The sequence below is a fragment of the Apaloderma vittatum genome, unplaced genomic scaffold (assembly GCF_000703405.1).
Source record: "Apaloderma vittatum isolate BGI_N311 unplaced genomic scaffold, ASM70340v1 scaffold7430, whole genome shotgun sequence".
Taxonomy (NCBI): domain Eukaryota; kingdom Metazoa; phylum Chordata; class Aves; order Trogoniformes; family Trogonidae; genus Apaloderma; species Apaloderma vittatum.
In genome coordinates, this window is record NW_009692807.1 from 1 (window position 1) to 26,826 (window position 26,826).

The 26,826-nt window shown below is 46.8% G+C and overlaps 1 protein-coding gene across 1 annotated transcript in view; it reads left to right on the top strand.

Moving 5' to 3' along the window:
- Positions 1-1,308: 1,308 nt before the first annotated feature.
- The window catches only part of FAM207A (family with sequence similarity 207, member A), a gene marked incomplete at its 5' end in the record, with an annotated part of 54,139 nt that continues 28,621 nt past the window's right edge, over positions 1,309-26,826 (top strand). The window contains one exon of the mRNA XM_009869158.1: positions 1,309-1,417. Within this exon, the coding sequence (XP_009867460.1) occupies positions 1,309-1,417 (109 nt within the window). The remainder of the gene's footprint in view (positions 1,418-26,826) is intronic.

A 26,826-nucleotide genomic window follows, 5' to 3' on the forward strand; every position in this document is an offset into this window, starting at 1 on the left:
GATAGGCAGCTCTCCTTTTCCTGCTCAGCAGAGCCGCGTCTGTGTTCTCACAGCCTCGAGGGCTCTGCCGGGCGGCCGCTTGCCTGCTGTGCCCGTAAGGGCCCGCGGCACCCACCAGGAGAGGGTGCCCCGGGGCGGGCAGGGAGGCGAAGGGAGCGTGGAGCTTCAGGACTGCGGGGCAAGGCCCTGCCTGTGCACCACAGGAGCCCCAGCAAGTTGCTTGGCTCACGGCTGCGCCGCACCATCGGCCGCGATGGTGATGGAACTTGGATGTCAGAGCAGCTGTGGTGGCCAGCGTGTGGGAGCCACCACTGCCACGGCAGCTACACTGTGGCAGGCCCCCACCGCAGGCCCCCGGCCCAGGAGAGGGGATGGTGACAGAGGTGTGCCAGCACTGCCCGTGCTGTGTCTCGGTGAGGTGGCTTGGGTGCAGCAAGTATTGGGAGTGGAGGAGAGCTGGCTCATGCTGCGCTGGTTCTCTTCAATTTCAGGTTAGGGCAGGTGGAGATGAGCTGTCAGGTTACGTGCAGTTAATTTAGGAGATTTGGACCATGTCTGGTTTCACCAGCTGTGTTATCAATACACAGTTCAGATTAAAGCTGGGTGCCTGCCTCAGCCGCCTCACAACAAGGGCACAGAACAACAGTGAATGGCTTTTATGCCTCTACAGCTCTCCTTGTGAGGAGGGAGGAATACAGCTGGTGTGTTGGTGCTGGGAGATACTGCTGGCTGCAATAATAGATTCTTGCAAGCCAACCAGAGAAGCTACTGCAAAGCTTAGGGCTTAGGGAGGTATTGCATGCTTAAAGGAGCTAGATGCTGAAGGTTTGGTAAATTGCTAGTAGTCATTAAATCTGCTTAATGTCCATTGGTTTAGGATTGAGCCCAATAATCTTATTTGTTGCTTATCTGTATTGTTTTGTACCTGTAATAAGTCTGGCTTTTCCTAAGGATTCCATTCACAGTTCTAAGGATAATACCTGAATTCACTTGAGTGAGGCGAGGGTTGGGTTGAGGTAGAAAACTGCTAGGAATACAACAGTCCAAAATGTGACTTTGTCAAACTTCTGTGTGGAAGAGCCTGTGGTAGGGCAGGCTGGTGAGGTGGGCTTACCTGCCTCTGCCTGCTTAGGACAGGCACCTGCATGCTGTCCTTGCAGCATCCGCCGTGCTCTCAACTGGCTGGTGCTGAGTTTCGTGGGGAGTTTCTTTGTTTGTTTTTTTGTTTTGTTTTTGGTGGGGTTTTTTAGATGAATGTTGCCTGGTGGTGTTTGTACTGACTGCTGCTTAATGCTTCTTTTGGGTAAGGACTGGGACTTCTCATCTTCTGGTGTCTTTTCTGGGCTGAAGATTGACCCTGATACACTAGTGAAGAAGCTCGACTTGGACTCCAGAAGCATCGTTTCCTCCAGAACAGGTTTGTTGTTGTATTTTGCACAAGTGCTGTGTTAGGTTGTGAGCAAAGACGCTCAGGACCGTATTTGCAGTGGCTAGCAGAGCAAGCCCAGGAGAATTGAACCTAAACACAGCTTCCTGTGGTGCTGCAAGGGCTTTTAAAAGTGGTTTCTGTTTGGGGTTGGAGGAGGTAGAAAGACATGTAGGTGCTTAGTCCTCCCTTGATGAGGAATTAATTTTGGGCTGTTGGGCCATGCCTTGCAGTTGAGCCCCTCACCTGCGGGATGTCCTTATGGATGTGGGGCGGCCTCATGTGACCAAGGGCTCCTGTCCCCTGGCGGCTCAGGGCACAGCATTGCTGCGACCTGATCTCTGGGCTGCTTCTGCAGCTGCCTCTGGTTCGTGAGCAGCTGCCATTCACATCCCAATATTTTATCAGCAAATTGCTTGTTGTGCTCAAGAGTGCTTTACCCACGGCAGCCTGGTTGCAGCCAGTTCTGTCCTCCTTTGTGATTGCCAGCTCCTTGGTTCAAGGACTTGTGGGCAGGAGAGTCCAGCTCACCAGGGAGTAAGGGAGGGTGAGAGTGGGAAGGAGGAGATGATAGAGGTACTTATTTTCTAGTCCCACAACAAGGAAATGCTCTTTTAATTGCTTAGTAGCAGGCAGAACTTTGTGTCTGAAATTAGATTTTGTTTCTCTAAAGGGAAACTGATGGCACCGCAATCTGCCCTGGTGCAAACAAAACCAATTTCTCCTCTCCATGCAGATTAATACTGCCACATTGACTTTGTTTTCATGTCCAGGGCTACAAACCCAGTAACCAGCCAGGGGCAGTTACCCGAGCAGTGGTGAGCTGCAGCAGCCATAGCCCACTGGTCACATTATTTGGTCACGGAGTGAGGGAATTGGAAGGTTGTGCAAAGAAGGCACGTTTGCTGGAGATGCTTGCTCTCTGCACAGAAACCTTTGTGAAATGTGTTGTTCTCAAAACACTAAGCTCATTGTTCCTAACTCTCCTGGGAAAAGGACATTTGTGCATGTGTGTGCGCATGTGAACGTAGCAATCTCCTTAATTAAATTAGACAGCATGTTGTTGAAGGCTGACAGCCCAGTCTTTCATTGCAGGCTACAGCTGTACATGTCTGCTATATAAATAGACCTGTGCTGCTGGTTCCTGTGCGGTGCTAATGATGCAGATGTGCACTGCCTGACTATGTTTAACCCTCTCTCGAGGCTGCGTGCAGGCTTCCTGCAGACGGTGATGCTGACCCCAACGCTTTGTGCTTCCTTGCACTTGCCAGATGCTGCTAGCTAAAAATAGTTGCTCATTTGGGGACTCAAAACTGCAACTTGTCGAGGCAAAAAGTGGTTTGATTTTTTTTAAAAAAAATCTTCACGAGCTGCTGTGCCCTTTCTTCTTGTATCACTGGAGCCCTGTGGAAGCTTTTTCATTATGGGAATCAATTCATTGTGTTAATTCACTGAACTGTAACTAGGCTGTGCATACAATGGCAGACACCCTGGAATTTGAAAAGGGATTCTAGGCAGACATTGCTTTGTCTCCTAGGGTCTCTGGTCAGCTGAGAGCCTGTTCATCAGGAAATTCAACTTAACTCCAACCCTCCTGCCTCCCTTTCTTCCCTTCCCCCCTTAGCTCAGTGCACAGGGCAGGAGGGTAGGGTTCTCCTACACATTGTTATTTTAAGACTTAATAGCAAGACAAAAAAGTGTTTCTCTCCCACTTGCTTTCAAGCTCTGAGAAGGTCAAGTTGGCAGACTGTAGGTAGGCTTACTCTCTCTCTCCTGCGCTTTTCACAGCTGAAGAAGATTTTTTTTTTCTGTCGAGGATGCTATGTGGCAGTTGAGACAGCTGGTACATTTGTCCTCCCTCTGTGTGTTCGTGCATGCATGCCATTGCCTAAGATTGCTTCACATTATCTGAAATTGCTGGTATCTTTGTGTTTTGTGTTAGGATCTGGCCTTGTGCTGTGACACCTTAGGGATAGCCATGAAGACTTCAGTGTGGACTTAGAAAGGGCTGCAGAGCATGAGTGAAACAAGGGAGTTGTTACAGGGTTTGGACCTGGCAGAAAACACTGCTGGGTTACCAAGCTCATCTGGCAGCTACTGTTTTTTTGCTCTGTTCTCTCTTCCCTAAACCCTACATCCCTCTGCTTTGGAAGGTGTAATTCCCAGAAGGCCTTCATCTCACTCCATGGCTGCACTTCCATGGCACTGCAGCTTCGTGGAAGGTACCTGCATAATAAGTTTCTAGGTAAAACATTTGACCTTCCTACTGCTATTCTGCCTCTGTTCCTTTCTTCACCTGCGCTTTCACACTTTGCTTGAACTGGAGGATCCAACTTTTGTCTTGACAGAGCCCAAACACCATGGCTGTGTGAGCGGGAGTTCTCTCTGCTAATTCTAAAGCTTTCAGATGTGGAAGTGGCCCAGAGGAATGTGCAGGGTTGAGAGGTTGCTTGTTGCTGGAAAAGTAAGGCAGAATTGGTGGTGATGTTGGCTTGTGGCTCCATCTGTCAGCACACTGCTTCGCTGTTTAAGAGAGGAAAGTGTCTGGCTGAATCAGCAGAAGAGGCCTGGAAAGCCTGGTCTCCTCAGAGCGTCTTGTATGGACAGCGGTTACGCCCAGAACAGTTTGAGGTGATGGTGTAGGGGAACAGGCAGCCAGGCCTGCTCCTGGAAGACTTGGAGGATTGTGGAGTTCCTTCTCTGTCTTGTCTCTTTGTCCTTCTCTAGCTGGGCTGAGTAAGGGACTATGATGGTGCATCTTTAGCTGTGTAGTTCTCTGGGGTTCCTTGGCCTGCTTCTCTGCCTTCTATGCCTAGGGTGACTTCCTGGCTCCCCACTTCCTCTCTCTGTCCTCTGCATATTTGATGCGTTTGTGTGGTTCCTTCCTCTTGCTCACATGACTTGGACAGTCAGGACAGCTTTTGCTGAAGTTCTTTGTTCCACTGTGAAGGTGTATGTTCTCATGACAAAATATTCTGCTTCATTTTCTCTGGAGAAGATGAGGTGACTCCTGATTCCTGTCATCTTTTTCTTCTAACACCAGGAGTTTAGAGAAGAAAATGAGGACTGTTAGTCCAGCAGCTGGAGGAGGCATATTTTCACTCCACTGTTACATTCCTGTGTCTGCTGTGAGCTCAGTGTGCCCTACTGTATCCCAATTCTTCTGACTGCCTTAGAGGTGATGGAGAGCTGAAGGAGAAGCTGCAGAGAAAGGCAAGTGCGAGGAGATGTGCAAGTGTGGGCCTTGGGTGCAGTGGGGAAAAAGGCTGCCTGAACTGTGGGGCGCTAACAAAGAGAGTCAGGGCAGCTTGGACAGGAGGCAGAGAGGTCACATTTTGATTCCACTGAATTATTTGGAGTATCTGTAGAATCAGCTGGTAGTGGCAAATGTAAAATCTGTTGTGCACTGAATTTTCACACTGTGCTTCGTTCTATAGATCTGGTCCCTTGCCTTTAAAATCTAGCCTTAGGAAGAGATTGGAATTGGGTTACATTTTAGAAGTTGTCAACTTGGAACTCAGCAGTGGTCAAGAAAGCAAATTTACTGTTAGGAAGTAGGAGGAAAAGAGAATGACCTGGAGAGCATTGTTATGCTCCATAAATAGATATGTGATACGTACAGCTGTTTGATGTTATGTGTGGCCTTGATCCTCTCATCTCACAAAAGATGTAGCAGACCAGCAAAGATTCAGAGAAGGGCAGCAAGGCTGCTCAGAGGCCTCGCATGCCCATTTAGTTATTCCTAATTCAAAAGCCCCAGGCTCTTCAGTTGGGGAAAGACAGGGATGCAGCTGTCTGCTGGCTCTTTCACTACAAACCTGGAAGAAGCAATGGCAATAGGAGGTGGTACACACGCACCCGACAAGACATTTTGTGTCTCACATGGCAAATTCAGCTCTGGGTTCTGTGTCTGTTGTTGAGGATTAGGGCTGGGCTGGCCACTGAATGCCAACAGATGCTCTCTAACCCCTCTGCCTCCCTACTGGCAAGGGAAAGGAATGAGGCAGAGCGACTTACGGATTGGAAGAGAAAAGGAAACAGCTTTACTAGTACTAATAAAAAACTATACATGTATATGCAAACCCGATATCAAACCCAACTCCCTCCCTAATAGCAATCACCACTGATGCCGCAGAGCAGGTACCAGGGAAGCCCCAGGCTCAGTGACAGAGGGGAGGTGGATTCGAGATCAAGGGCAGAAGATCAGGCAGAGTCCTCCTTGGGTGCCAGCTGTTCAAGAAGAGGGCCTGACCTCTGTGATCCCTCATCTTTATACTGGAAATGATGTATATGGATGGAATACTCCTGTCGGTCACCTGTCCTGTCTGCTCCTTTCTGGAGGTGCAACATTTTACTTTGTTGTGACCCTTTTACTTCTTCCCAACACCCCCAGTGTGACACACAAGATCCAGCAGTGACCTTGGTCACTACAGGAGCCAGCATAAGCAAGAGCCTTTCTGCAAACCAGTCCCAGGCAGTAATCAGGTGTTATCACTGCCAGTAGCAGATACGGTCGGCAGAAACAGGCTGCTAACTTCAGAAAGTGCAATCTGTCAGAGGAGGCTGAGCCGAAGAGTAAAATTACTAAACAGAATTGGTTCTGTTTGGCTCAAACCAGGACATCTGTGTATGGTGTGAGTGCTGGAGACTTCTATGGGTTTAGAAAGGGGCTGCGCAGATTGATGGAGGGGGTTATGAAGGTTTCTTACTGTGAGGACTCGTGTAGTTTGGGATGTGCAGGTAGAGTGTGGTGGTTCTGCTTTTGCTGGATATAGGTAGAAAAAGGGAGGGATATTGAGGCCTGGTAGTGGCTTGCAGTGGTACAACAGCACTGGAGACAGGCTCCCCGTGCCCCTGGGTAGTGACCCTAAGTCCAATGAGGTGTCTGAGAGCAGCACAGAGAGGCGGCTGGGAGGCTGTTCGGCGGCTCAGGCTACCGGATTGTGCAGAGAGGGGACATGGGCTGCCACCAGAGCAGTGCAGGACAGCTGGGGCAAGAGGAGTGCCCAGACTGCAGGTGTGGTGCTGTGTGATGTGCTAGGTACTAATGAAACAGCAGCAGAGCACAGTTACTTCCATGTGATGAAAAATTTCGTCAGAGGGCTGCAGTCCTATAGGAAACCAAGCCATTGTTCTGCTGGGGCTCAGTGGCTGTTGGCCATAGCCACCAGCAAGAGAGGAGACTTCTCTCTCTTTCCTCCCCCCACCCCTTAGTGTAGCTCAGTTTAAGTGACCAGCTTTTGCCACCTTTTTGGCTGTGATTATTCTGAGGGAACAGGGAAAAGGATGATATGCAAGTTAGCAAGTTCAGCATCTATAGCACGATGAGCATCTTGGTTTACGTGAGTGGTTGTGTGTTGCCATGCAGGTGTGTGCTGGGGCTGAAAGGAGATAGTAAGAGGCCCCTTTTTTTGGCGAGGATAAACTGGTGGTGTTTGTTCTTGCTGACCGAAGGCCCTGTTTTTCTGAGGATTGCTGGTGGGTCTGGTGGAGACAGAGTGCTCTGCTGAAGTATGTGCTATGTCATGGTAGCGGTCACATTGCTGCCGTTAGATACACGGCTGATTCAGTGTGCTTGTTGTGAACGGTGCAAGCTGTCAGCTTAGGCTGTTTTGGCATTAGTAGTTCTTGCGACATGAGAAGGAAAGGGTGGAACCAGAATAGAACATGTCACCAAAATGGAATTCATTTTAGGTGAGTCTTGCTTGTGTGACAGGAGAAAGCCAGTGGTCTAAAATGGAAAATATTTTAATACGGGGCGCTCTGAGCTGTGTTGTGTGGTGAAGCAGACCTGCTGCAACTTCTTTCTCCTGCTCTGCTTCTTGTCCTTAATCAGTAGCTGATCTAACTCATCAACACCAGATTCCAGATGATTTCCACATGCTCCTAGGTAACAAAAGCCAGCAACACCACTGGGAGCACTGGAGTTAAGTCCATGAACTTTCTTGCTGAATGATTGCTTCCCACCAGGTTAGTTTACTTATCCACTGACATCATATAAATCAAATGCTTTGCCGTGATCCAGTCCGTGCAAGGTCTTTTGTAACTAGTGTGAGTGAATAAATCTCATCTGAGTGAGCCTCTATAGTGTGGGGATTAAATGTTTCCAACTAAGTTAGAAATAATGGCCTGTTGTATGGAGGGGGGGGTTGCTGGATTTTTTTTTCTTTAGCTTTCCATCCTCAGTGTTTGTGTCTTGAAGCAAGGACCTCTTCAGGCATGGTTCTGGCAAACAAGTGGCCGGAGAATGTCTGGTTTTTTTGAGTCGATTGTGAACCAGTTGTGGAATGAACAACTGGACTGTGGCAACTTCCTTCTTTGTTTTCAGCTTCTCCAGAAGGGATCTATGACAAGATGTGTTGCTGAGAAAGCATAAGTGCAACAACAAGTGCTGCCACTTCAGAATCGCTTGCAAAACCTTTGCTTGTGACATTGATTTCTGAGGTTGTGACAAGAGTAGCTTTTCCTGTGAATTGCTGCAGCTCTTCCTGTGACCCTGGTGAGCAAGCAAAGTGTGCAACATAGATTAAAACCATGCGCTGCCTCTGGTCCTGGGCCAGTTAAGGGTCTTTAAGGAGACCATAAGGTCTGCCAGAGGATAGGTTTAAGTTGGACATAAAGAAGATGTTGGTTGTTTTTTTTTATGATGAGGATGTTTGCTGGAACGGGTTGCCCAGAGAAGCTGTGGATGCCCCATCACTGGAAGTGTTTAAAGTCAATTTAGACAGGGCTTTGAGCAACCTGATCTAGTGAAGCCACTCTGTGAGTCTATGATTCTGTACTGGGGTTGGGGACATGGAGTGACATGGGACATTAGCCTGAACAGAGGTGCTGGGCCTTGCTGTTGCTGAAGTCTGGATGTGAACAATGTGATTCAAAGCTACAGGAGAGTTCCAGGCATGCATGCTGTATTATCTCTGACTTTCCTGTTGTACCTTGAGAGCTTTTGTCCTCTGATGACCAAGATTATCTTGCAGCTTGGGTTCCTCTGTCAGTGGCACAGAGGGGAGCAGAGGAGTGAAATTACTGAGCATCTGACAAAGAAGGAAGTCCCTTTTCCTCCTGGAGAAATGTGGAGGCAGGAGAGAATAAAATCAGGTTAAGCAGGAGCCTGACAGCTTGGAATTGCTGGAGTTTGCAGGCTGTGTACAGCCTTGCTTTTCCCCTTTCTCAGATACCCTGTGAGTTCCTTTTGCTACCGAGTCTCTCTCTGCAGAGTCACTGGTTTGCACCTTGGCGTCTGCTCTCGTGTTCCAGGTTTCCTGTGGCTGTCCCATATCTGCTTCCTTCTCCTTGGGCTCTGCAGCCACTTGTCCAATTCTGTTCTCCTTTTTTAGCCTCAAATGAGAAGCAACAAAAAGCTGTAGCTGGCTGGTGTTGTGGTCCTGCCATGGGACTACGCGCTAACTTCCTCTGACATGATTTGCTTTCCTGTTTTCTGGAGATTTTTCAGTTGTTTTTTTTAATGGGTGGTGTGCCTGAACCCACTCTCTGGACTCATGGTTACCGCTACAGTAGATCCACCGTTGTGTTGCTTGCAGAATCGAAGCAGTGGCCAGTCCCCCATTACTCTTCAGGAGCTCTGACGGGTTGCAAATCTTTGTGTCCCATAGTTCATTCCTATCTTGTTCACTGGATTCCTGCTTGTTTGTGGCCTTTAAATATTATGGCTCTTCCTCTTCTGTCCCCACTGCTGATCATGTTTCTCTGTGAAATGCTTCTGTGCAAATCCTAGAGTTGTGCTGTTGGTAGGAGCAAATTGTTTCTGCTGCGAAGATGTTTGCTGCATTACTCTGCAGAGCATGGTCCAAGTCTGCCCTCCTGCTGTGTCAAAGCCTAGCACTGTGCACCTTCTTTAGGCAGATTTTTGGTGATGTGAATCTGGAAGAACAGGCTGGAGGCATAAGTAGCCTTCCCACTGCATACATTTTGGATTTTTCCTTCATCTCCTGTCCAGCGTGCTGCTTGCTGCGTTGTGCTGTGCCTTCCTGGGTATTGTACAATGCCTGGCCTCACGAAGCTGGAGGATTTCTGTTTGTTTTTAGCTTTTTTTTTTTTTTCTGGCATGTTGGAGTGTTTAGCAATTGAAGGATTTAAAAAAAATAATCCTGCTTGTTTTAATGAACACATCCTTTCTCAATATCAGTTTTAAGCCTTTGCTGCTACTTCTTAATGGCAGATTGGAGTATTTTTAAATTTTCTCCTTGTGTTGGTCATTTGCTATGCCCATGGTGTGGGAAGCTGCTGGATCTTCATGATTCTGCTGCTGTTGCTTTTCTTCAGCCTTTAATTCTCTGCTGGCAGCTGTTAGGCCCATCTCGCGTTTGTTCTGTGCAGAATGCCTTTCCCAAGCTGTTCCCCACCGTAACATTCTTCAGATGGAGAGGAGTGAAAACAGTTTGCTCTGCAAGTGGAGGAGCGTCTGTAGCATCTCCAATGTGTGCGTAAAACGTAACGTGCTGCGCTAGTCCAAAATGACAAGATGTTCCTGCTCCATCTGTCTTTGTTGTTGGCTGCAAAGGCTTTGGCCTGTGTGAATGTTGGGAGTGTTGAAATGCTCCACCTTAAGCTGTTGTCTGAGGTAAGCTGTTGGCGATGCGTTGCACCGAAATGATTTTAACACCTTTGAAAATCTGTGCTTGTCCTGTGGGCACTGCCCTAGGAGGAGCAGCTGTTCGAGTGGCATTTGATTTTTCACTTTCATGGATGGGGACTGGATATCAACACAGTTTTAAAACAGGTCACCCAAGCTCCCTTAAAGAAGCCTTCGGTTATTGCAGCTTGGATAAAGCTCATTCTTGGTCACTTGAAGTTGTGCTCCCAGCCTGTCCCACTTACCTGCCTCACCGATGCGGGTGGCAGTGTCAGGTGCTTTGTGTGGTCTCGGGGCAGGCAGAGCAGTTCTGCAGTATCCCTTGCCCCAAGAGGTCAGAATGATGCATGCTAGTGGGCATCCAGCCTTGGGTTAAGACCAGCTCCCCTTCCCCACGTAGGCTTGAGGGATGTGTGGAGAAGAGCTCGGGAAAGCAAGCAATGGTTTTGGCAATTCCTTGCTTCTCTTTTATGTTCTTATCTCTACGGTATCTTGAACCACCCAGCAGACATGAACAGCCAACGCCCTGAGGACTCTCTCCCAGGAGAGGTGCGGGCTGCACACCTCTCCTTTGTGTGCTTCTCTCCTCCCCACCCGTGTACCTTCTGCAAGGTGTCTGTGTCCTTTGTGTAACCTGCACCGGTCAACAATGTGTCCCAGGACTGGAACGTGCAGGTCTTAGGTCAAACTGTAAACTTCCTTCCATAAGGCAGGGAAGTTTTGTCTGACATTGGGTATGAAAGTGCTTGAAACCTCCAGTAAAAGAATTGGCAAGAAAGGAAAATTTCCAAGGAAAGGGAAAATGCTGGGCAGGGATTAAACAGAAAACGTGGTAATCTACTTCTTCCCTTCTCCAAGGTTCATGACTTGGCATCCAGAAATGGCTGTGAAGGATACTGTATGTGTCTTTATTCTATTAACTGGAGGAGGCTGACCCTGCCAGGAGGCACTTGAACCACCTGAAGAAGGAGTGCAGTTAACTTTTGATAACCCAGAATACCATTTATTAATAGATTTACAGACTCGACAGTAGCTAAAAAACCTTTTATTTCAGGCTCAGGTCTACTGGCATGCTGTTTATTACTGTGGATGGGAGTTCCTGTAAGGAGACCGTGCCGTGGCTTGAAGTAGGAAGGAGGGAGCTGTGAGGGGTACGTGCTGGCCTGACTGGCAGAGCAAGGCTGTGTCCAGGATAGTCACTCTGGCTGTTTGATAAAGTGATGGGTGGTGATTTACCATACCTGGCTAAATTGCTGTAGGTAGCAGCTTACCGTACATTCCTTCTTCCTTCCTTTTTGGCTGAAATGTATTTGGGTTTTTTGGACTCTATCATTAGGAGCTGCTCTTATTATCACAATATCAGGTCAGTTTGTAAGGGCATTTTTGGTGTCTGAGTGTTTTATAACCGACCATTATAAAAATGTATGGTGTTTGAGAGGAGTTCCAGTAACAGTTTATGGTGTGGGAGGCCTCTGCAGTGATGACCTCAGAGGATTGTAGGTTGCACCAACTCACCTCGAAGCCAGAGAGCTCTTGCTTCCTTTCAAAGGATGAAAATCGGTGGGACCTTGCTTCAAGAGTCAAGTTGACCAAGTTTTCTAGGGGAGATGAAGAGCTGTGGGTTCTGCTTGAAATGCAGGACAGTGACCTGCTGTGGGTAGCTCCTGGTAGAATTTGGGAGTGGGAATCCTACTGAAAGCTAAAGATGCTGGTGCCTTAAATAAAAATAGTAATAATTGTTTGAAAAGTAAAAAAAATCCACACTGCTTAATAAGTATTTATTGTCTGTGCAGTGGGATGCTGGCTGTGAGAATAGCTGCATGAAACTCCACTTTAATTACAGTCAGCGCAATTAGAAGAGCTAAATGAGTGTCTGAAACTCACACTGCTTCAAGTGCTTTGACTTCCCTTCTGCCTATCTGGAGATAGATTATTTCCATGTTGTGAGTGCCTTCTGCCAGATCACGGGAATCAGTTGTGTCAATATTTGTGGAAGTAATTAACTTTTTTTTTTCTTCCCCTGCCTCTAGCTGTGACTAAGTCCTTGTTCTTAAAATTAACGTGTGTTGATTTGTTTTTTTTTAAAAATCCTCCAGTTAGCTAGTGGTCATGGATACTGAGCACTACACAAACAGAGTAACGTTTTCCAGGGTGCCTAGAGCTGCCAAGATGTTTGCAGTCTGCTCTGGGGAGCGGAGGCTCTCGATAGTGGGAAGAGCCTGAAATGAGTCTTAGGAATCCAAATGATGTGTCAGACCCTCGTAATTTCTTATTACGGTTGGTTCCCGTGGCTGTGCCTGCTGCGTGACATTTACCACTCGCGATGGTGGAAGGGACGTGCCTGACCTGGAGCAGCCGTCTCGTGCTGCTTTGTGGGGCTGCCTTGAAGCTGGGTGGCTGAAAGAGGGGGCTGGGACTTAGTTAGGGATCGAGGACTCCTTTGGGGAGGCTTCTAGGGTGCTGCTCTGTGCTTTCGCAAAGCCTTCGTAAAGGCTGGGTGCTCAAGCATGTGGATTTAAGTCAAATCTGTCAGTCCCTTGTGCCACTGAAGGGCTTGCTGAATTTGGGGCCAGGGTACCTTCTTGCCTTCCTGGTCAGACACGATGGGGCACTGGCAGTTTGCATGTTATGCTGTGTCTTGCTCCCTGTGATTATGATTCCCAAAGCTTTAAAAGGATACTAATCTAGCCTGGTATTCTCTTGCTAGATCAGTTTAAAATGGTCAGACATCCTTACTTACACAAAAATAGATCAGCCCTGCTTAGGAGCTGCAGTGTTACAAAAGAGGGTTATGAACTGAAATCCATGCCTTTGCTGTTCTAATGTTATATTTTTGACATAATTGAGTTACAAAATTATAAATGCTACACAGGGAGAGGAGGCACAGTTCTGCACTGGTGGCAGAGATACCACCCAGCACAAGTCTGGGTAATGGAAACCTATCGTGGGACATGAGAGGAAGAGTTTAACACTGCGTGAATTGGGAAACTGAATCCCAAGAAGCTCTTGCTGAGAGGGCAGATTGACAGCTCTGAAGTCAGAGCCCGTCCCTTGTCACCAGCAGTGGTATGGAGTTATGTCAAGCTGTCAAATGTATTTCTGAAATATGCATCCTGGGAGTTTAATGTTTAATAGTTGCCCTTTTCAGGAAATTGTTAAAGGCTGTTAAAGGGTGGATGAGATTAGAGGTCTCCTTCTGGGTTGCCCCTTCTGACTTGCCTTGACATGCTTTTGGAATAAGTCAATCACCTCTTTCTTCTGCTAATACCCCTTGGAAAAGCCCGTGTGAGGAAGGTTATTTTACTTGGGTATTTTTTCGAAAGACTTCTATGCTAAGATTGTCATCGACATAAATCAGATTTCTGATTTACCAGGAGAGAAATACCTGCCCTGCTCATGTGGGTCTTATCTGAATCAGAGGCTGTGTGTTTAACAGTAGATCTCTGAAGAGCTGATGTCTATAATTCAGACTAAGTGGTACCTGTAGTATTATTCTATGTAAGTTATCCTTTACTGGAATAGTAACAGGTCTGGCTTGAGGTTTTGGGGGGGTTTTGTTGTTTTTTAAATTATACAGTCTGTTAAATAGGGCCATAGATAATCTGTAATACCTCAGTTACAGCACTAACGGCCTGTAGGTTATAATTATGGGAAAACATGTTACACTCATGGAGCCATCTCTTTCTCAGGCCACCACCGATTGCCATGCACACTTCAGAAATAATCCTGGCTCCTGTGCCGAGATCAGTTCTACTCAGAGCATCCTTGGGATACAGAGGTGTTCAAAAGAGTCTTTGTGAGCAATTTATGGACAAAGGTTTTCTTTACGCTTGGGTAAAAATGTGTGCACCAGCTGGAGGTCTGTTTGCCCACCTCAGTGCTTCAAAAATGGCATTACTGGTGCTTATATGTGCATAACTGGTAACAACATGTAATTTGGGTTAAGCCTTTTACTTAAGTGCTTTATAGAAAGGAAGTAAGTTTGTTGTTATTTTTAATGCGCTTTTTAACACTGCAAATCTCGATGGACATTGTCTAAGCTAAATGTAGGAAACAAGACTATGCAAGGATTAAATGGAGCGGGTACTGAAATATTCTGGGATATTTGAAATGGTAATTTAGACATGTTTAAATCGAGCTGGCAGTGTTGTGAATATGCTGTGAAACTAACCACAGAAAATGGATCCTGCAGGAGAATAATGGTCTGTCCAAGCAGATGTTGGAGCAAGGAGTGACTGTCAGCTGGAAGTTGCTCTTGAAATCATTGTATTTAGTGATATTGTTAACCAACTTCAATGAAACATAGTGTTTCAGAGAGTCCCTGGCAGGATATCTGAGGGAAAAGGGGTCCCTAGCCTGCCATGTGCTCAACTGTGTGTGGAGGACATGCAGAAAACCAACAGATGTGTTTAGAGAATTTTGGCTTCTGTTAATGTTGTGGGCGTTCCTGCCTAATGTGGCTGTGCCTGTGCATGGTCTGAGCTGATTTGCTTCTGTTGCATTTCCTAGCCACACGACTTCTAAAATCTGTGTTTACTTACGTCTATTTTCCTCTCTTCTTCCTTTCAGAATAAAGATAATTTGTAAATTCAGGTCACTGAGTGTTCTTACGTAACTGGGAATGGGGTTCTTTAGCATGGGTAGGACATTTTCAGCTATGACGGGTACAGGCTGGGTCTGTACGTGCAGTATTATTTTACAGTGTGCTGAGTTGAAATAATCTGGTGTGCCTAGAGACAGGGAGGTGGGGGGATGCTGTTCCAGCCTGCAGGAATTCTGCTGACAGAAATCACAATGTTGAGTTTACGTTGCCTCCTTCAGTGGCACTTTCATATATTTTTCACTGAAGCTTCTGGCTATTGCTTTTGATTGATGCCAGCCATCTGTGACCCTAGGGCTGGGCTCGTGTGTACTGCTCTGCAGCTGCAGGCATACTTCTTGCTTTAGCATATGTTTTTTAACATACAAATGTGTAGATACTGTTTATATGGGGTTATTATGACCTCTTCATGTTTTTTGTTCCCCCAAAATAGAGGATATTGGCCCGATTACTTGTATCGAGTATAGGTGCAAAGACTTTGGTATCAGGGTGAGAGGCAGAGGCTGCACCCACTGCAGCCGCAGCTGAGCCCATCGCCTGTGATGGTGGAACCTCTGGGAAAACATAGGGCTAAAACTGCTGGGCAGAGGAGTAGGGGGGAAAAGAAAAGTGAGAAACAGCCCTGGGAACACCAGCATCAGGGAAGGAGGAGAGAAGGTGCTCCGGTCACTGGAGCAGCCCATGGAGAAGACCGTGTTGGGTAAGTGTGAGGTTGAAGGAGCAGCAGACAGGAGCTGTGATGGACTGGCTGGAACCCTGTTCCCAGTCCTCCTGTGTTGCTCAGTGGGGGAGGTAGTGGAGGTGGGAGTGAAGGGGTGAAGCTGAGCTTGGGGTGAAGGGCAGTCAGTGGGAGAATGTCTTTTAACACCTGTCTTTGTTTTTCACCACCTGATTCCATACGAGTAGGTAATACATTAAATGAATTTCCCCCAGGTTTTGCCTGTGATGGTAATTGGCAAGTGATCTCCCTGCCATTTACCTCGGGCCCACAAGCTTTCCATCTTACTTTCTGCCCATGTCCTCTTGAGGAGGGAGAGTGAGGGAGAGGTTGGGTGGCTGTCTGGCAGCTGGCCAAGGTCAGCCTACCACATTACCAGAGTTTGGTAAAAGTTGAGATTAAATTTGGTACCAGGTAGAACTGTTGCTCTGTGGCTGTTCCTCTGCCTACCTTACTGCCTTTCTCAACTGTCCTTGAGCGTTGTGCAGATCCAGAGACACCCTGGCATGAGAACTGAATTCCTTTGATTTTCATTGACACTTGGAGATGTCTAAATAAGTCATTCCTCCATGTTCTACCTTTATACCTGTGACAACATTGTGGCCCTCTGTGGCAATGAAGCATATGGTCTCACTTCCTGTTACCATGAGGATACAGTATTTTCTTTGCTAGGCTGAATGAAGAGATCTAACGTATGAGTAGCATCCAGATGGACCCAAGGAAGGGACACAGAAGGCTAATGCAGCAAATGTGCTTTGGAGGTAATTTTAGAAGGAAGATGGTCCTTGTGGAAGCTGTGGAGGTGAGCTGATAGACTTGCTTGTGTCCTGAAGGTTGGAATTAGGAGTGTCTTCGCTCTTCTCTGTATTCAGGAAGTGAAAGGGAACAGAATAGGACTCACCCATGTACACTCATCTAAGCTCAGGGAAGTACGTGTTAGGTCTTGGGTCTATCCAGATGTTTCTTCTGCATGGCATTGCTTTGTGGGAGGTCCTGCCTTGCTCCAGCTGCAACTGCATTACTGACAGCTCTGTAGCAGCAGAGGATGTGCTTGTGGCAGAATAGAACATAAAATGCTCTTTTTCACATATTAGATGTGCTCATTAGAGGGCAGCAGCATAACTCTTTCTTTTTCTAGGTCAATTCTATACTTTTGAATGATATTATTCTGCTCTGCAGGACACGGAACAAAATTTTCCAGTTCCTCCTTCAGTATTTCGTAGTGCAATAAGTATATTAAACAGCGATGCTCATATGAAAACATTAGCCAATATAAAGAAACGTAGGGCAGTTAGAGTCTTGGGGCTTCTAATTGTTTGCAGGCTCAGATGAGATGGAGTTTCTCTAAGATTAAACCACAAATGTCTAGTGCTGTATGTGGGAAAAGCAGCCAAAGGAATGCTTCACAGCTAACTTGTTTTTAACTCAGCCTAATTCTTATTTGACCTATATGTCCATATGCATCTATTGATTTGTTTGCTGTACCCCAGCTGCTGCTGCCGCCTTTTTCTGCTTGAAGAAAACGTTAAAAGAATCAGACTTGCTTTATCTGAAAGTAATCTTTAAATGAGATCTGATAGTATGTCCCCCCATCCTCTGTAATATGAAAACTATAAATAATTTTGGCACAGTCTTTAAAGGCTAAGTGAGGCTGGGATTTGGAGCCCAACATCACAGGACTTAAATACATTATTTATTATGTAACATTCATAGAAAAAGGCTGTAGCGCCATTTCACTTTGCAGCTAGTGTGTTTCTGGCTGCAGAAATCCTGGCTAGGAGCAAACATCTCTAGTACACATTTGTTTGCACACTGTTGACCTCTCTGAGGGACACGAGCTGGTTCAAGGTAGCTGGAATAGCAGGAAAAATGGATTTTTCAGTGTTAGCAGCATCAGCCGTTGCTTTCCTACAGATGGCTCTGATTTTGCAAGGTCCTCGGTGGAAGCAAAACTGCGTTAACTAAATGATAATGGAATATTTCAAGAGATGTGCAAATAGGTTTTATGTCTTAAGAACCTTTGCTTAATCTTCCTCCTCTTCCTGAAGCTCCTTGGTCTAGGGCGTTTGAGCACGTGCGAGGATTATTGGCAAGGTGACACCTGACACCGTTCTCTCTTGCCCAGAATGTGTTGGGTGTTTTCACGTTACAAAAATCTGCAGGATGTATCTCCCTGTCCCATGCTTTGAAAGGGCACATGCCCACCCAAAGGGGCACGTAGCTGCAGGTTCCTCAAGACTTGGCAGGTGCCACGTCTTCCTTGTATGAGTGAGATCTGTAGCACAGCAGGGTCTGCTTGGCTGCTGCTTTCTGTCTGACATTATTTTTCAGGGGGGCTATATCTAAGCCTGCAAACTGCTGAAGTGGAACAACCTTCTTGTTACTGGTAAACGTTGTTCCTGGCACAGTGGTTGGGATTAGTCCCACCTTCTGGAGAAGTCCAGATTGCGCTTTGCGCTTGTTGTTTGGGATCTACTGGGAAGCTGGCGTTTCTTCATCTCTTTGTTGTGACACCTCAGCGAATGCAGGACTAATGGGAAGGTCCTCATCAGGAAAGTAAAACTGGACAAAGCCAGAAAAATGTGAAAAATGTCTCATAGCACTTGGCAGTTCTTGGTCCATTAGGTAAAAACTAATACTCTGACAGTAGAGTAAGAAGATTAAACTTTATCGTACACCAAGTGAGATACCAGTGCTGAGTCTGTAGGCACGTAATACGTGGATCTAAAGCCATTAGCAGGCACAGTGCTCATGCCAGCAGCCTTCTTTTTACCTTAGAGAAATACCTTTCTCACCAGCATCTTCCATGCAATATGGAAAGATCATCTGCTGGCCCTTCTTTTACAATGAGAGTCTCTCTCTTTGGCAGACTGTTACGATGTTTTGTTGGGGATGTGGGTGTTCTCAGTAGGTGTATTTTGAGCATGGTGAGCCTGTGTATTGCAAGACTACCTCCTGGGAAAGGGTGTGTAGTTTTTTTATTTGTTTGAGGAACTCAAACTCACGGGCGTCCCTGCCCATGACAGGGAGGTTGGACTAGATGATCTCTAAGGTCCCGTCCAGCCCATGCCGTTCTATGATTCTATGAACTCTTTCTTTACAGGAACAATGCCAGACTATGATCCCCTATGAGCCTGGGGTTCTGAGGCTCAGAGAGGTGAGGGGACAGGTCGATCTCGTGCCTCTGATTTGGTGCTCTAGTCCTAGACCTGAGAAGATCAGAGCAATGCCAAATGTCTGGCAGCTCTGAGAACTGACAGCAGGGAGTGTCAGAGAAACACTATCTTTGCTCCTTCCCTTTTCCTGTTACTTGTTTTAATCACATGTGTGTTCTTGCAAAGCTCTCTTCTGGCAGCTGTGATCCCATCACTGCATGGGATAAATAGGACTGTGGTGAGAGCACCCTTTTGTGTTAATGCAGGCGCAGTAATAAGTGCTGTGCAGCAGTGCATGCTGTTTGCTGAGGCTTGTTATTGTCCGTGTGTGCTGCTGGCGGGATGCAGAGAGCATGAAGCACAAAGTGGCAGAGCTCTTGTCATTATTTTTAAATTTTCTTTGCTTTAAAATAGATTCTACCAAGAGAATGCCACTCCAGGATGAGTGACTGATCCTGCTCTGCAAGTTTCAAATAAAGAAAAGGGGAAGAGGTGATGGGATGGAGAAAAAAAAAAGCGCTTCTGCCTCTTTTAGAGGGCTCCAGATCTTGATTTTTTTTCTTTTTAAAAGATTTCATCTTTGTTTAAGCGAGCCAGATGGCCATACTGGAGTTCAGTGGCTTGCTCAAATTTAAGACTTGTTTGAAAAAAGAAAATTGTCTTGTGTGAGCATCATTGTGGGAAAGACAAGGAGGCCCCGAGAGAGTGGTCAAGGCCAGCTTTGGCAGGAGATGGAGAATGCCATAGGAGGTCCATAGGGAGGTAATGATCACGGTGGTCTACTGAGAGGCTTGGTAAAGCTGCAGGGTGGTGCCTCTGTATCCCCTAGAACCAGGCAGGAGAGGCATGGGGGTTAGATGTAGGGCTGTCTGGGGGGAAGATGCTGCTGTGGGAGTGTCTGTATTGCATAAGATGGCAGAGCGGGTGATTATATTAGTGCCTCAGGGCTTTTGGGAGCTCTAAATTGTTTGCTGAAGCAGAAGAGCAGTTGAGACAGCACAACAGTGTCAGCCACCAGAAACATCAGAGGCTGGAAAAGGCGGTGAAGCGGTTTTTGGACCAGTTCCACTCTTGGGGCAGTCTGTGCACCCCTGAGGAGAGGAGGAAACTTGAGATGCATGGGTACCTCCTGGAATGAGTGTTTTCATGGCTTAGGCTCTGTGGACTGTGTAATCAACACGACCAACACATACACAAAAAAGGTTAAAGGGCCATTATGATCATAGAGCCTTCATGCAGGCACCGAATCACCTTTGTGCTTTAGGGACTTCTGCTTGGCACCTCAAGTCTTGATTTGGTGGTGAAGTGCTGACTTACAATGGTGGTTTTACAGTGCTGCGAAGAGAAAAATCAGCTTGTGTCTGGTCTGGATGTAACTTGTCAGCCCTTTTTGCTGTAGGAGGGCTGTGTGCTTGTGTCAGGCAAGAGCGGGTACCTGGGTGCAGCAAGTGCTGACCTGCAGTAGGTGCTTGAGACTGGGATTGAGTTCTCTCCACCACATCTCAGACCAGAGTAGCATGGATTTCGAGCCTTGTTCTTCTCCAGGCATTTATTCATCTAGTTCCAGTCTTCAAATGCTTTCCAGTTTTTAAATCTGCTATACGTGCTCCAAAAAAAAGGAGAGGGGAGGAATGGGCAATGAGGTTCCAGCAATGTTATGTGTTGCTGATCCTGCGTGTCAGTTGTTGCCGACCTGTGTGTAGGCAAGGGTGCAGGAGGCTGGAAGTCATATACATGCCTGTCACAGACAATTTGGGAAGCTTTCCTGGGTGTTTTCACCCTCCTTTCTACTTTATGTTAGTGTTGCAGCTTTCTGCAGTTTATAAAGCCACTTGTAATACAAGTGGTGTTGGAACTGAATGATCAAAATGTGACCAGGATCAGCTAGTAGTTCTTAGATTATGTAAATACTGAAAGTCTGCTGGCATTATACAGGCTGTGTTGCTGAGCTCTTTTCTCTAAATCTATAATTATCTTGTATATGTTGACTAAGCAGGCTTTCAGGTAACAGAAATGAATATGATTACATTTAAGATACGGCTGTTCAGTGGTAAAATACATGATTGGGCTTTCTGTTCCCTTGGTGCTCCCAGACTGTGAGATGTTTGGGTTTCTTGGTGTGCTGCAGTTCTGACAGCTGCAGATGGTGGGATTAACTCCTTGACGTACGGTTGTGCAACAGATAGGACAGCATGGGGAGGAGGAGCACCCTACACTAATCTGCCACAAAGACTTAAAAATCAAGGGCAAGCTCTGACATGTGATTACTTTTTTTTGTTTCTCTGTCAATGCGTGGAGGGTTGGGAGTAGGGAAATGAAGCCACGCCACAAAGAGCCTGAGCCCAGACATGTTAAAGAATCCAAGGAAATCTGCCAGGAAAGGAGAATTAATCAACAGTTAAAATAACCTAGTGGGAATTGTATTGTGGTCATAATGAGCTCTGAGTAAGGTTCAGGGTAATTACTTCATGAAAACTCTGATCAGAGCAGTAAGGAGGTATCTCTTGAAACTCTGTTTCTGCTTTTCTTTTTGCTGGTGCTTAGATATTGCTCAAGTTCTTGTGACCATGAACGTGTAGAAGGTGATGCCAGGGTTCATTGAGCTTCTTTAGCACAGGATCAGAAAAAGCACGCATGTCTCACCTCAGAGGAAAAAAGCGTTAGCTATCCCGGTTATATGATCTTGTAACAGTGTCTGCAGTCAAATGCAGCCCTTTCAGAGTGTTTGTGTTTGTCTGTAGATCAGTTTTACAGCATCAATGCTAAAAGCCTGGAATATGAGCAATGATTTAGTGGTTCAGTGTTTTTCTGCCTGGAATAGATGACTGTCTGAGAAAAGGGGAGCTGATGAAATTTAGTAAAATATGATTGCTATAGAGGCAAAGAGAGATTAAACTTGTTCCCAGTCTCTTCCAGTGAGATGAGTGCAATAAATCAAATTAAACTAGAAGATGCTGGGTTCAGGATGGGCAAAGATCCTTCAGGAATATGGCAGTAAGTTCCAGGACTTCTTGCACATAGGTGTTCTGGATTTCTATGACCCACATGGGCCTCAGATGGTGGTCAGATCCGCCAAAATAAAAATCATAGAGTCATAGAATGGTTTGAATTGGAAGGGACCTTAAAGATCATCTAGTTCCAACCCCCCTGCCATGGGCAGGGACACCTCCCATTAGGGCAGGTTGCTCAAAGCCCCATCTGACCTGGCCTTGAACACTTCCAGGGAGGGGCCATCCACCGCTTTTCTGGGCAACCTGTCCCAGTGTCTTACCACCCTCACAGCGAAGAATTTCCTCCTAATATCTAATCTAAATCTGTGCTCAGTTTGAAACTGTTACCCCTTGTCCTATCACTACACTCCCTGATAAAGACTCCCTTTTCTTCTTTCCTGTAGCCCCCTATAGGTACTGGAAGGCTGCTATAAGGTCTTCCTTCGGAGCCTTCTCCAGGCTGAACAGCCCCAACTCTCTCAGCCTGTGCTTGCCCACTGGTCAGAGTGAAAGGCAAGGAGGGGCTGGCCATGGCTGCTTCCAGTGTGCTTCCAGGCTGGCTGCATCTCATATTCACGTCACGTCTTGGGGGTTCTGTTGTGTTTGCAACCCTGGCTGGCAGTTGAAGGTGCTTTCATGTCTCCTCATTTGTGTATATGCTTTAATCACATCTGCTGCGTAAGTGGGCAGCTGGGTTTGTAGTGCTATGGAGGGGGCCTTTTTAATTGAAGCACATGGGCTGCTAATCTTGAATTATTTGAATGCCAACCAGTAGTGCCTGTCAGTCTCTGGGGAGCCTTGTGAAGAGGCGGTATTCAAATGAAAACCACCATAAGGATGGAAGCAGTGGGCTTCCTGGAGATGTGCAAGAGGTATGCTGGAGACTTGTCCTGTATTCATCTGTTTTGCTGGTTAGGCTTTGCACGTGGCAGTAACGTCTGTCCTTGCACAGTGAGAGGTACGTAGGCATGTGCTTCCCAGCACTGGTGCTCCTGTTGCCCTCTGTGTGCTTCAAGGAGCCTCAGAGATGCTGGGTTGTTCCCTCCAGCCCACAGTTCCAGCAACTCTTTGTCTCCTGAAGTTCTAGACACCTATAAGTGGGGATGGGGGCACAGGGGATACCAGGGGCACAGCTAGGCACTATCAAAATTCATCTCCAGTTATTCATGCACTACCTGAAAGGGGTTCTTTGTTGTTTAGTTCTCTCAGGATCAGGCACTGGGTGTTCCTTAGAACCTTCTTCCTGCCCCTTTGTACCAGCAAAAGATGTGTCTGATTAATGTCCCAGCGTGGTCTTTTCTGAAGCCCAGAGCTTTGCTCTCCTGGGCTTGGGTATGTGATCATGGGAAGCCAGAGCGACTTGTTCAGCACTTCAGGGGGAGCCAAGCATAGAGAGATGAGTTGTCCCATAGCAAGCTGTGACCTAGGGAAGAGAAGCCTCCTGCCACGTTCCCCTTCCTTCCCCTGCCCTGCCATGGCATGCCATACCAGTTGTGCAAGCTGCCGTGGTGACAGATTTCCACCCTACAGTGCGTGGTACGATTTTTGCAGCACTTAAATTCTGCTTAAACACTATGGCAAGTTTGTCGGGTTGGTGGTGTGTGATGTGCTCTCTAGCTCAGTCTCTCCACCATCAAGCTGGAGGCAGGGAATGCCCTTCTGTTTCGCTGTGTCTGTGCTCCTGCGCTCTGCTAGCTTAATTAATCACAAACTCCCAGTGTTACATGGGGTTACACAGGACTGGATTTTAGCCCATCCCACAGAGGGCTGGAAGGAGTAGGAGGCTGCCTAAACTAGTTAACAGAGCAGCAATGCCCGTGGTGAATCTGTTAAATGCGATTCTGATGCTCAATCTCTGCCTTCTGCAAAGTCTTGGATCATGTGGTCTTCTGCCCAAACCTTCCTTCTCCCTTCACACCCGTTCCTAAAGCAGATTAGGATTTGTAGTCCTCTCCTGTGTTTCTCTTCCTATTCTGTTTTCTTTTGTTCATTGTCTTATTCCAAAATTCAAGCTGTGTCTGTGTATTCCATATAAAATTCCCACATGCACATCCAAAGGAAAGTTTGTCATCCTTGCGTCTTTAATTTAGTATCTACGTAATCCTCTCTGGATATGTGCTCTGGGCCAAATCGGGCAGTGGGGTGGCTGATGCAGTACTGCTAACTTCATGTGCATCCTATGCTCTGTATATGGCTGTTATGAATTTTCTGTTTGCAAACACACAACATATAACTGGAAAGACCATGTCAGTCAGACTGCAGAGGTTGGCCTGTGTGTGTTACCAGATGTTACACCTATCTGCTGTATTTTTCTTCTTGCGTCATCGACGATGTATTTCCTGCTTTTCTCTTTCCTGAGGTCCTTGTGGCGGAAAGCTTAATAGCCAGAAAAGGCCAGCAAGAGACAAGGAGGCTCGATGTCCTGTTAGAGAGCTAAGGTGTTGATGTGCCATAAGGAAATAGCCCGTCAGTGTATCAGCGGGTGCTGGGATGCCATGTAACTTTGAAACCTTTGCACACAAGATGCTTGGCGAGCATGTGGTAGGGCTGCATTGAGGATGCCTTAGCTTGTGCAGGAGAACATCTCTGGCTGCCTTTCTTCATGTCAGCTGCTCTCCAAGAGCTAGTGCAGGCACTTTCTTCCATGTCATCTGTATCGAAAAAGCTACTGCATCCTTGGTGTGCCTGTGCAGCCTCTTACCACAAGCTTCTTGGCACAGCTTTGAGCTGATAGTCTTGTGTTTTGTAGTCTTGACCTGATCTCTTACCAAGATCACCCTTCTGGGTATTGAGATGGAAGTGTTGACCTCCTAGTGCCCCTAGAGAGTGAGTGGGAAAGGAAGAGAATACTGTGAAGCTGGTGGAAAGCTCCTTTTTGGGGCAGTTATGGGACCATAGGAGCAGATGAAAGACACCTGTGGCATGAGAGACTATTCAGCTTTTATTCAAGTAACCTGTTGGGAAGAAGAGAGGGAGGAGATCCTGTAGCAGTGTTCATTATAACTGTTCATCAGATATATGTGGTCCAAGGTTCACCCCAAAAACTTTATTCAGAGTATGCATTCAGGTTTTCCTGTTGGGAATTCTCTGCCCTTACCTCCTCCTGTCTAACAGCTTGGCTGCTCTGGGGTCAAACCTGAGGTCGTGTCTGAGTCTGGATGGGAAATCAAGCTGTGGTGTCATACCAGGTCCTGCCTCTGGTTGCCTTCCTTCTCTCATGCCACGTGGTGCCATATTTCCTGGTGGAGCTGTGGTGGCTGCCTTTTGGCTGTTTGTTCTTCTAGTTGGGTCCTCAGGAAGAGGCAGAACCCAGCTGAGAAATATGTGGCTAGAAACATTAAAGTAGAAGGTGAAACTGGGGAGGAAGAAAGATTTTTCAGGTAGTTGATGAGCTGGTGTTAAAACAGGTCAAAACCTGTCGGTTTGATGTCAATGCCTGAGCTGTTTCTGAAGCCACTTCTGTTTTGTACTTCCAGGCTGCTGTCAGGGTGGGAATTGGTGCCAGGATGTTTGATCTGTTTTTCACCCTCCTTGTCTGCATTTCTGTGGTTCCTGGGGTGGGGGAGCCGTGCCTGCCGGGTGAGGGATGGGGTGTAGCAGTGAGCTGGGTCACCTGCCCTGAGAGGTGCGGAGGCTAGACACGGGGCTCTTGGCCCTTTGAGGCAGCGCCATTACGCGTTTTTCTCACTTGGTTTGAAGAAACCTAGAAGAAGAATTTTGAAGTCAGGCTCAGGATCCAGCTTAGCCTTGGTGCTTCTTCTGTCCCAGCTATCTGCAGGACTTTCATGCCTGACCTCCTGGCAGCACGCAGAGAGCCGAGCAGAGGACTTCACTCTGCCTTAGAACAGATTTATCTTGTGTTCAGCTAAGCTGCTTAGAGTAATACAAGGCAGTAGTAGTCCGAGGGTATGGTCCTTCATACCTTTGTTACTTCTTCTGCCGTTAGTTTAGTAGACCATTGAGGGTTTTCTGGTCTGGGGTTTGTAAAGGAAGTTTTAGACCAAATAAAAAAAATCTTCGCTAATCAAACTCGGAAGCTGCATTTACTGTCTAACATCTTACTCACTGCTGGAATTACCAAGTTAATCCTTAGTCCAGAGGCACGAAGCAATTATTTTCAGGTCTCTCTTGTTTTTCAGGGTATGGGCACTGCTGTCACTGCTGATCCTCTTACTATGACAAGATCTTCTCCACCTTCCTCTGTAGTTTGGCATGAGTTGGTGTGGCACATCAGTACAAAAGCTGGGCAATCCCATCTTTTGACAGCAGCCAGCAGGGAAGAGCTGAGCAATGTAGCAGTGTTTTCCTCAAAATGCTTAGCTTGGCTCTTGAAACTTCCAGTGCCTAATAATTATTAGGAAACATGAACTACTGAGCTGAAGAAGTAGAAGGCTGTAGGCACCACCAGTGCCAAATCCTTTGAGCCCACTGTTCCTCCAGCCCCAGGAGGTTCTGCAAGACATTCCCTCTGCCCTTGCTTGTGAGCCTGTCCAAGGGACTTGGAGTGCTTGTGCACTCATACATATTGGGCTGGAATAAAGACAACAAGTGCCCTAGAGTTATGTTGCTACTGGTAAATTCTGACTTCTGTCTGAAGTAGATGATGGGCATTTTGGACCTCAGGGCTGAAGTCTGGAAGATCAGTCCAGCTGTCTCAAGTAACTTGTCACTGCTGACCACATGCTTTCCTGGCCTGGTTTGGTTCAGCTTGCTAAACTAGCAGAAAACGAATCTGGCTCGAAGTGAGTGTTCCTGTTGGAGCTGCACACCAGAGCTGGGCTAGGAGGGCGTGGAGCCATGGTGGAAGATGGCTGCTGGTGCAATAACAAGCTCTTGGGTAACCTAAGCTGAGCTCTTGTTTGCCTACACCCTGAGCTGCTCTCCACTGGAATATGTTTGCTTTTGTCTCTGTGCCAAGTTTCCAGATGTCATGTGTTGATAATGCCATTGGTATTGGTACTGCTGCGTATTGCGTGTCGATCTTTCCAGAGGAAATAGCCCTGTCCCTGTGGCATTAACAGAGAAATCAATTACAATAGATTTTTATTTTTTTTTCTCTAGTTCCATTAGAAACAAGCAATCCAGTATTGCATTCAGTGTTCCATGGAGCAGATCAACATCTTCCAGATCTCTTCCCTGTTCCCCAAGCCACCCCTGAGCATCCTGCCGGCATCACAGCAGAGTTCAAGGACAGGCAGACACACCTCTTCATCATAGACATGGACCTGGGCAGAAAGCTGTGCCAGAGACTTAAATTAGCTCTTGTTTATATTTGTATTAGAAGGAAGTTATTCTGTTTTAAATGTGAATGTGAGGGCCCTTGGGCAGAAGTAACCGCACTTGG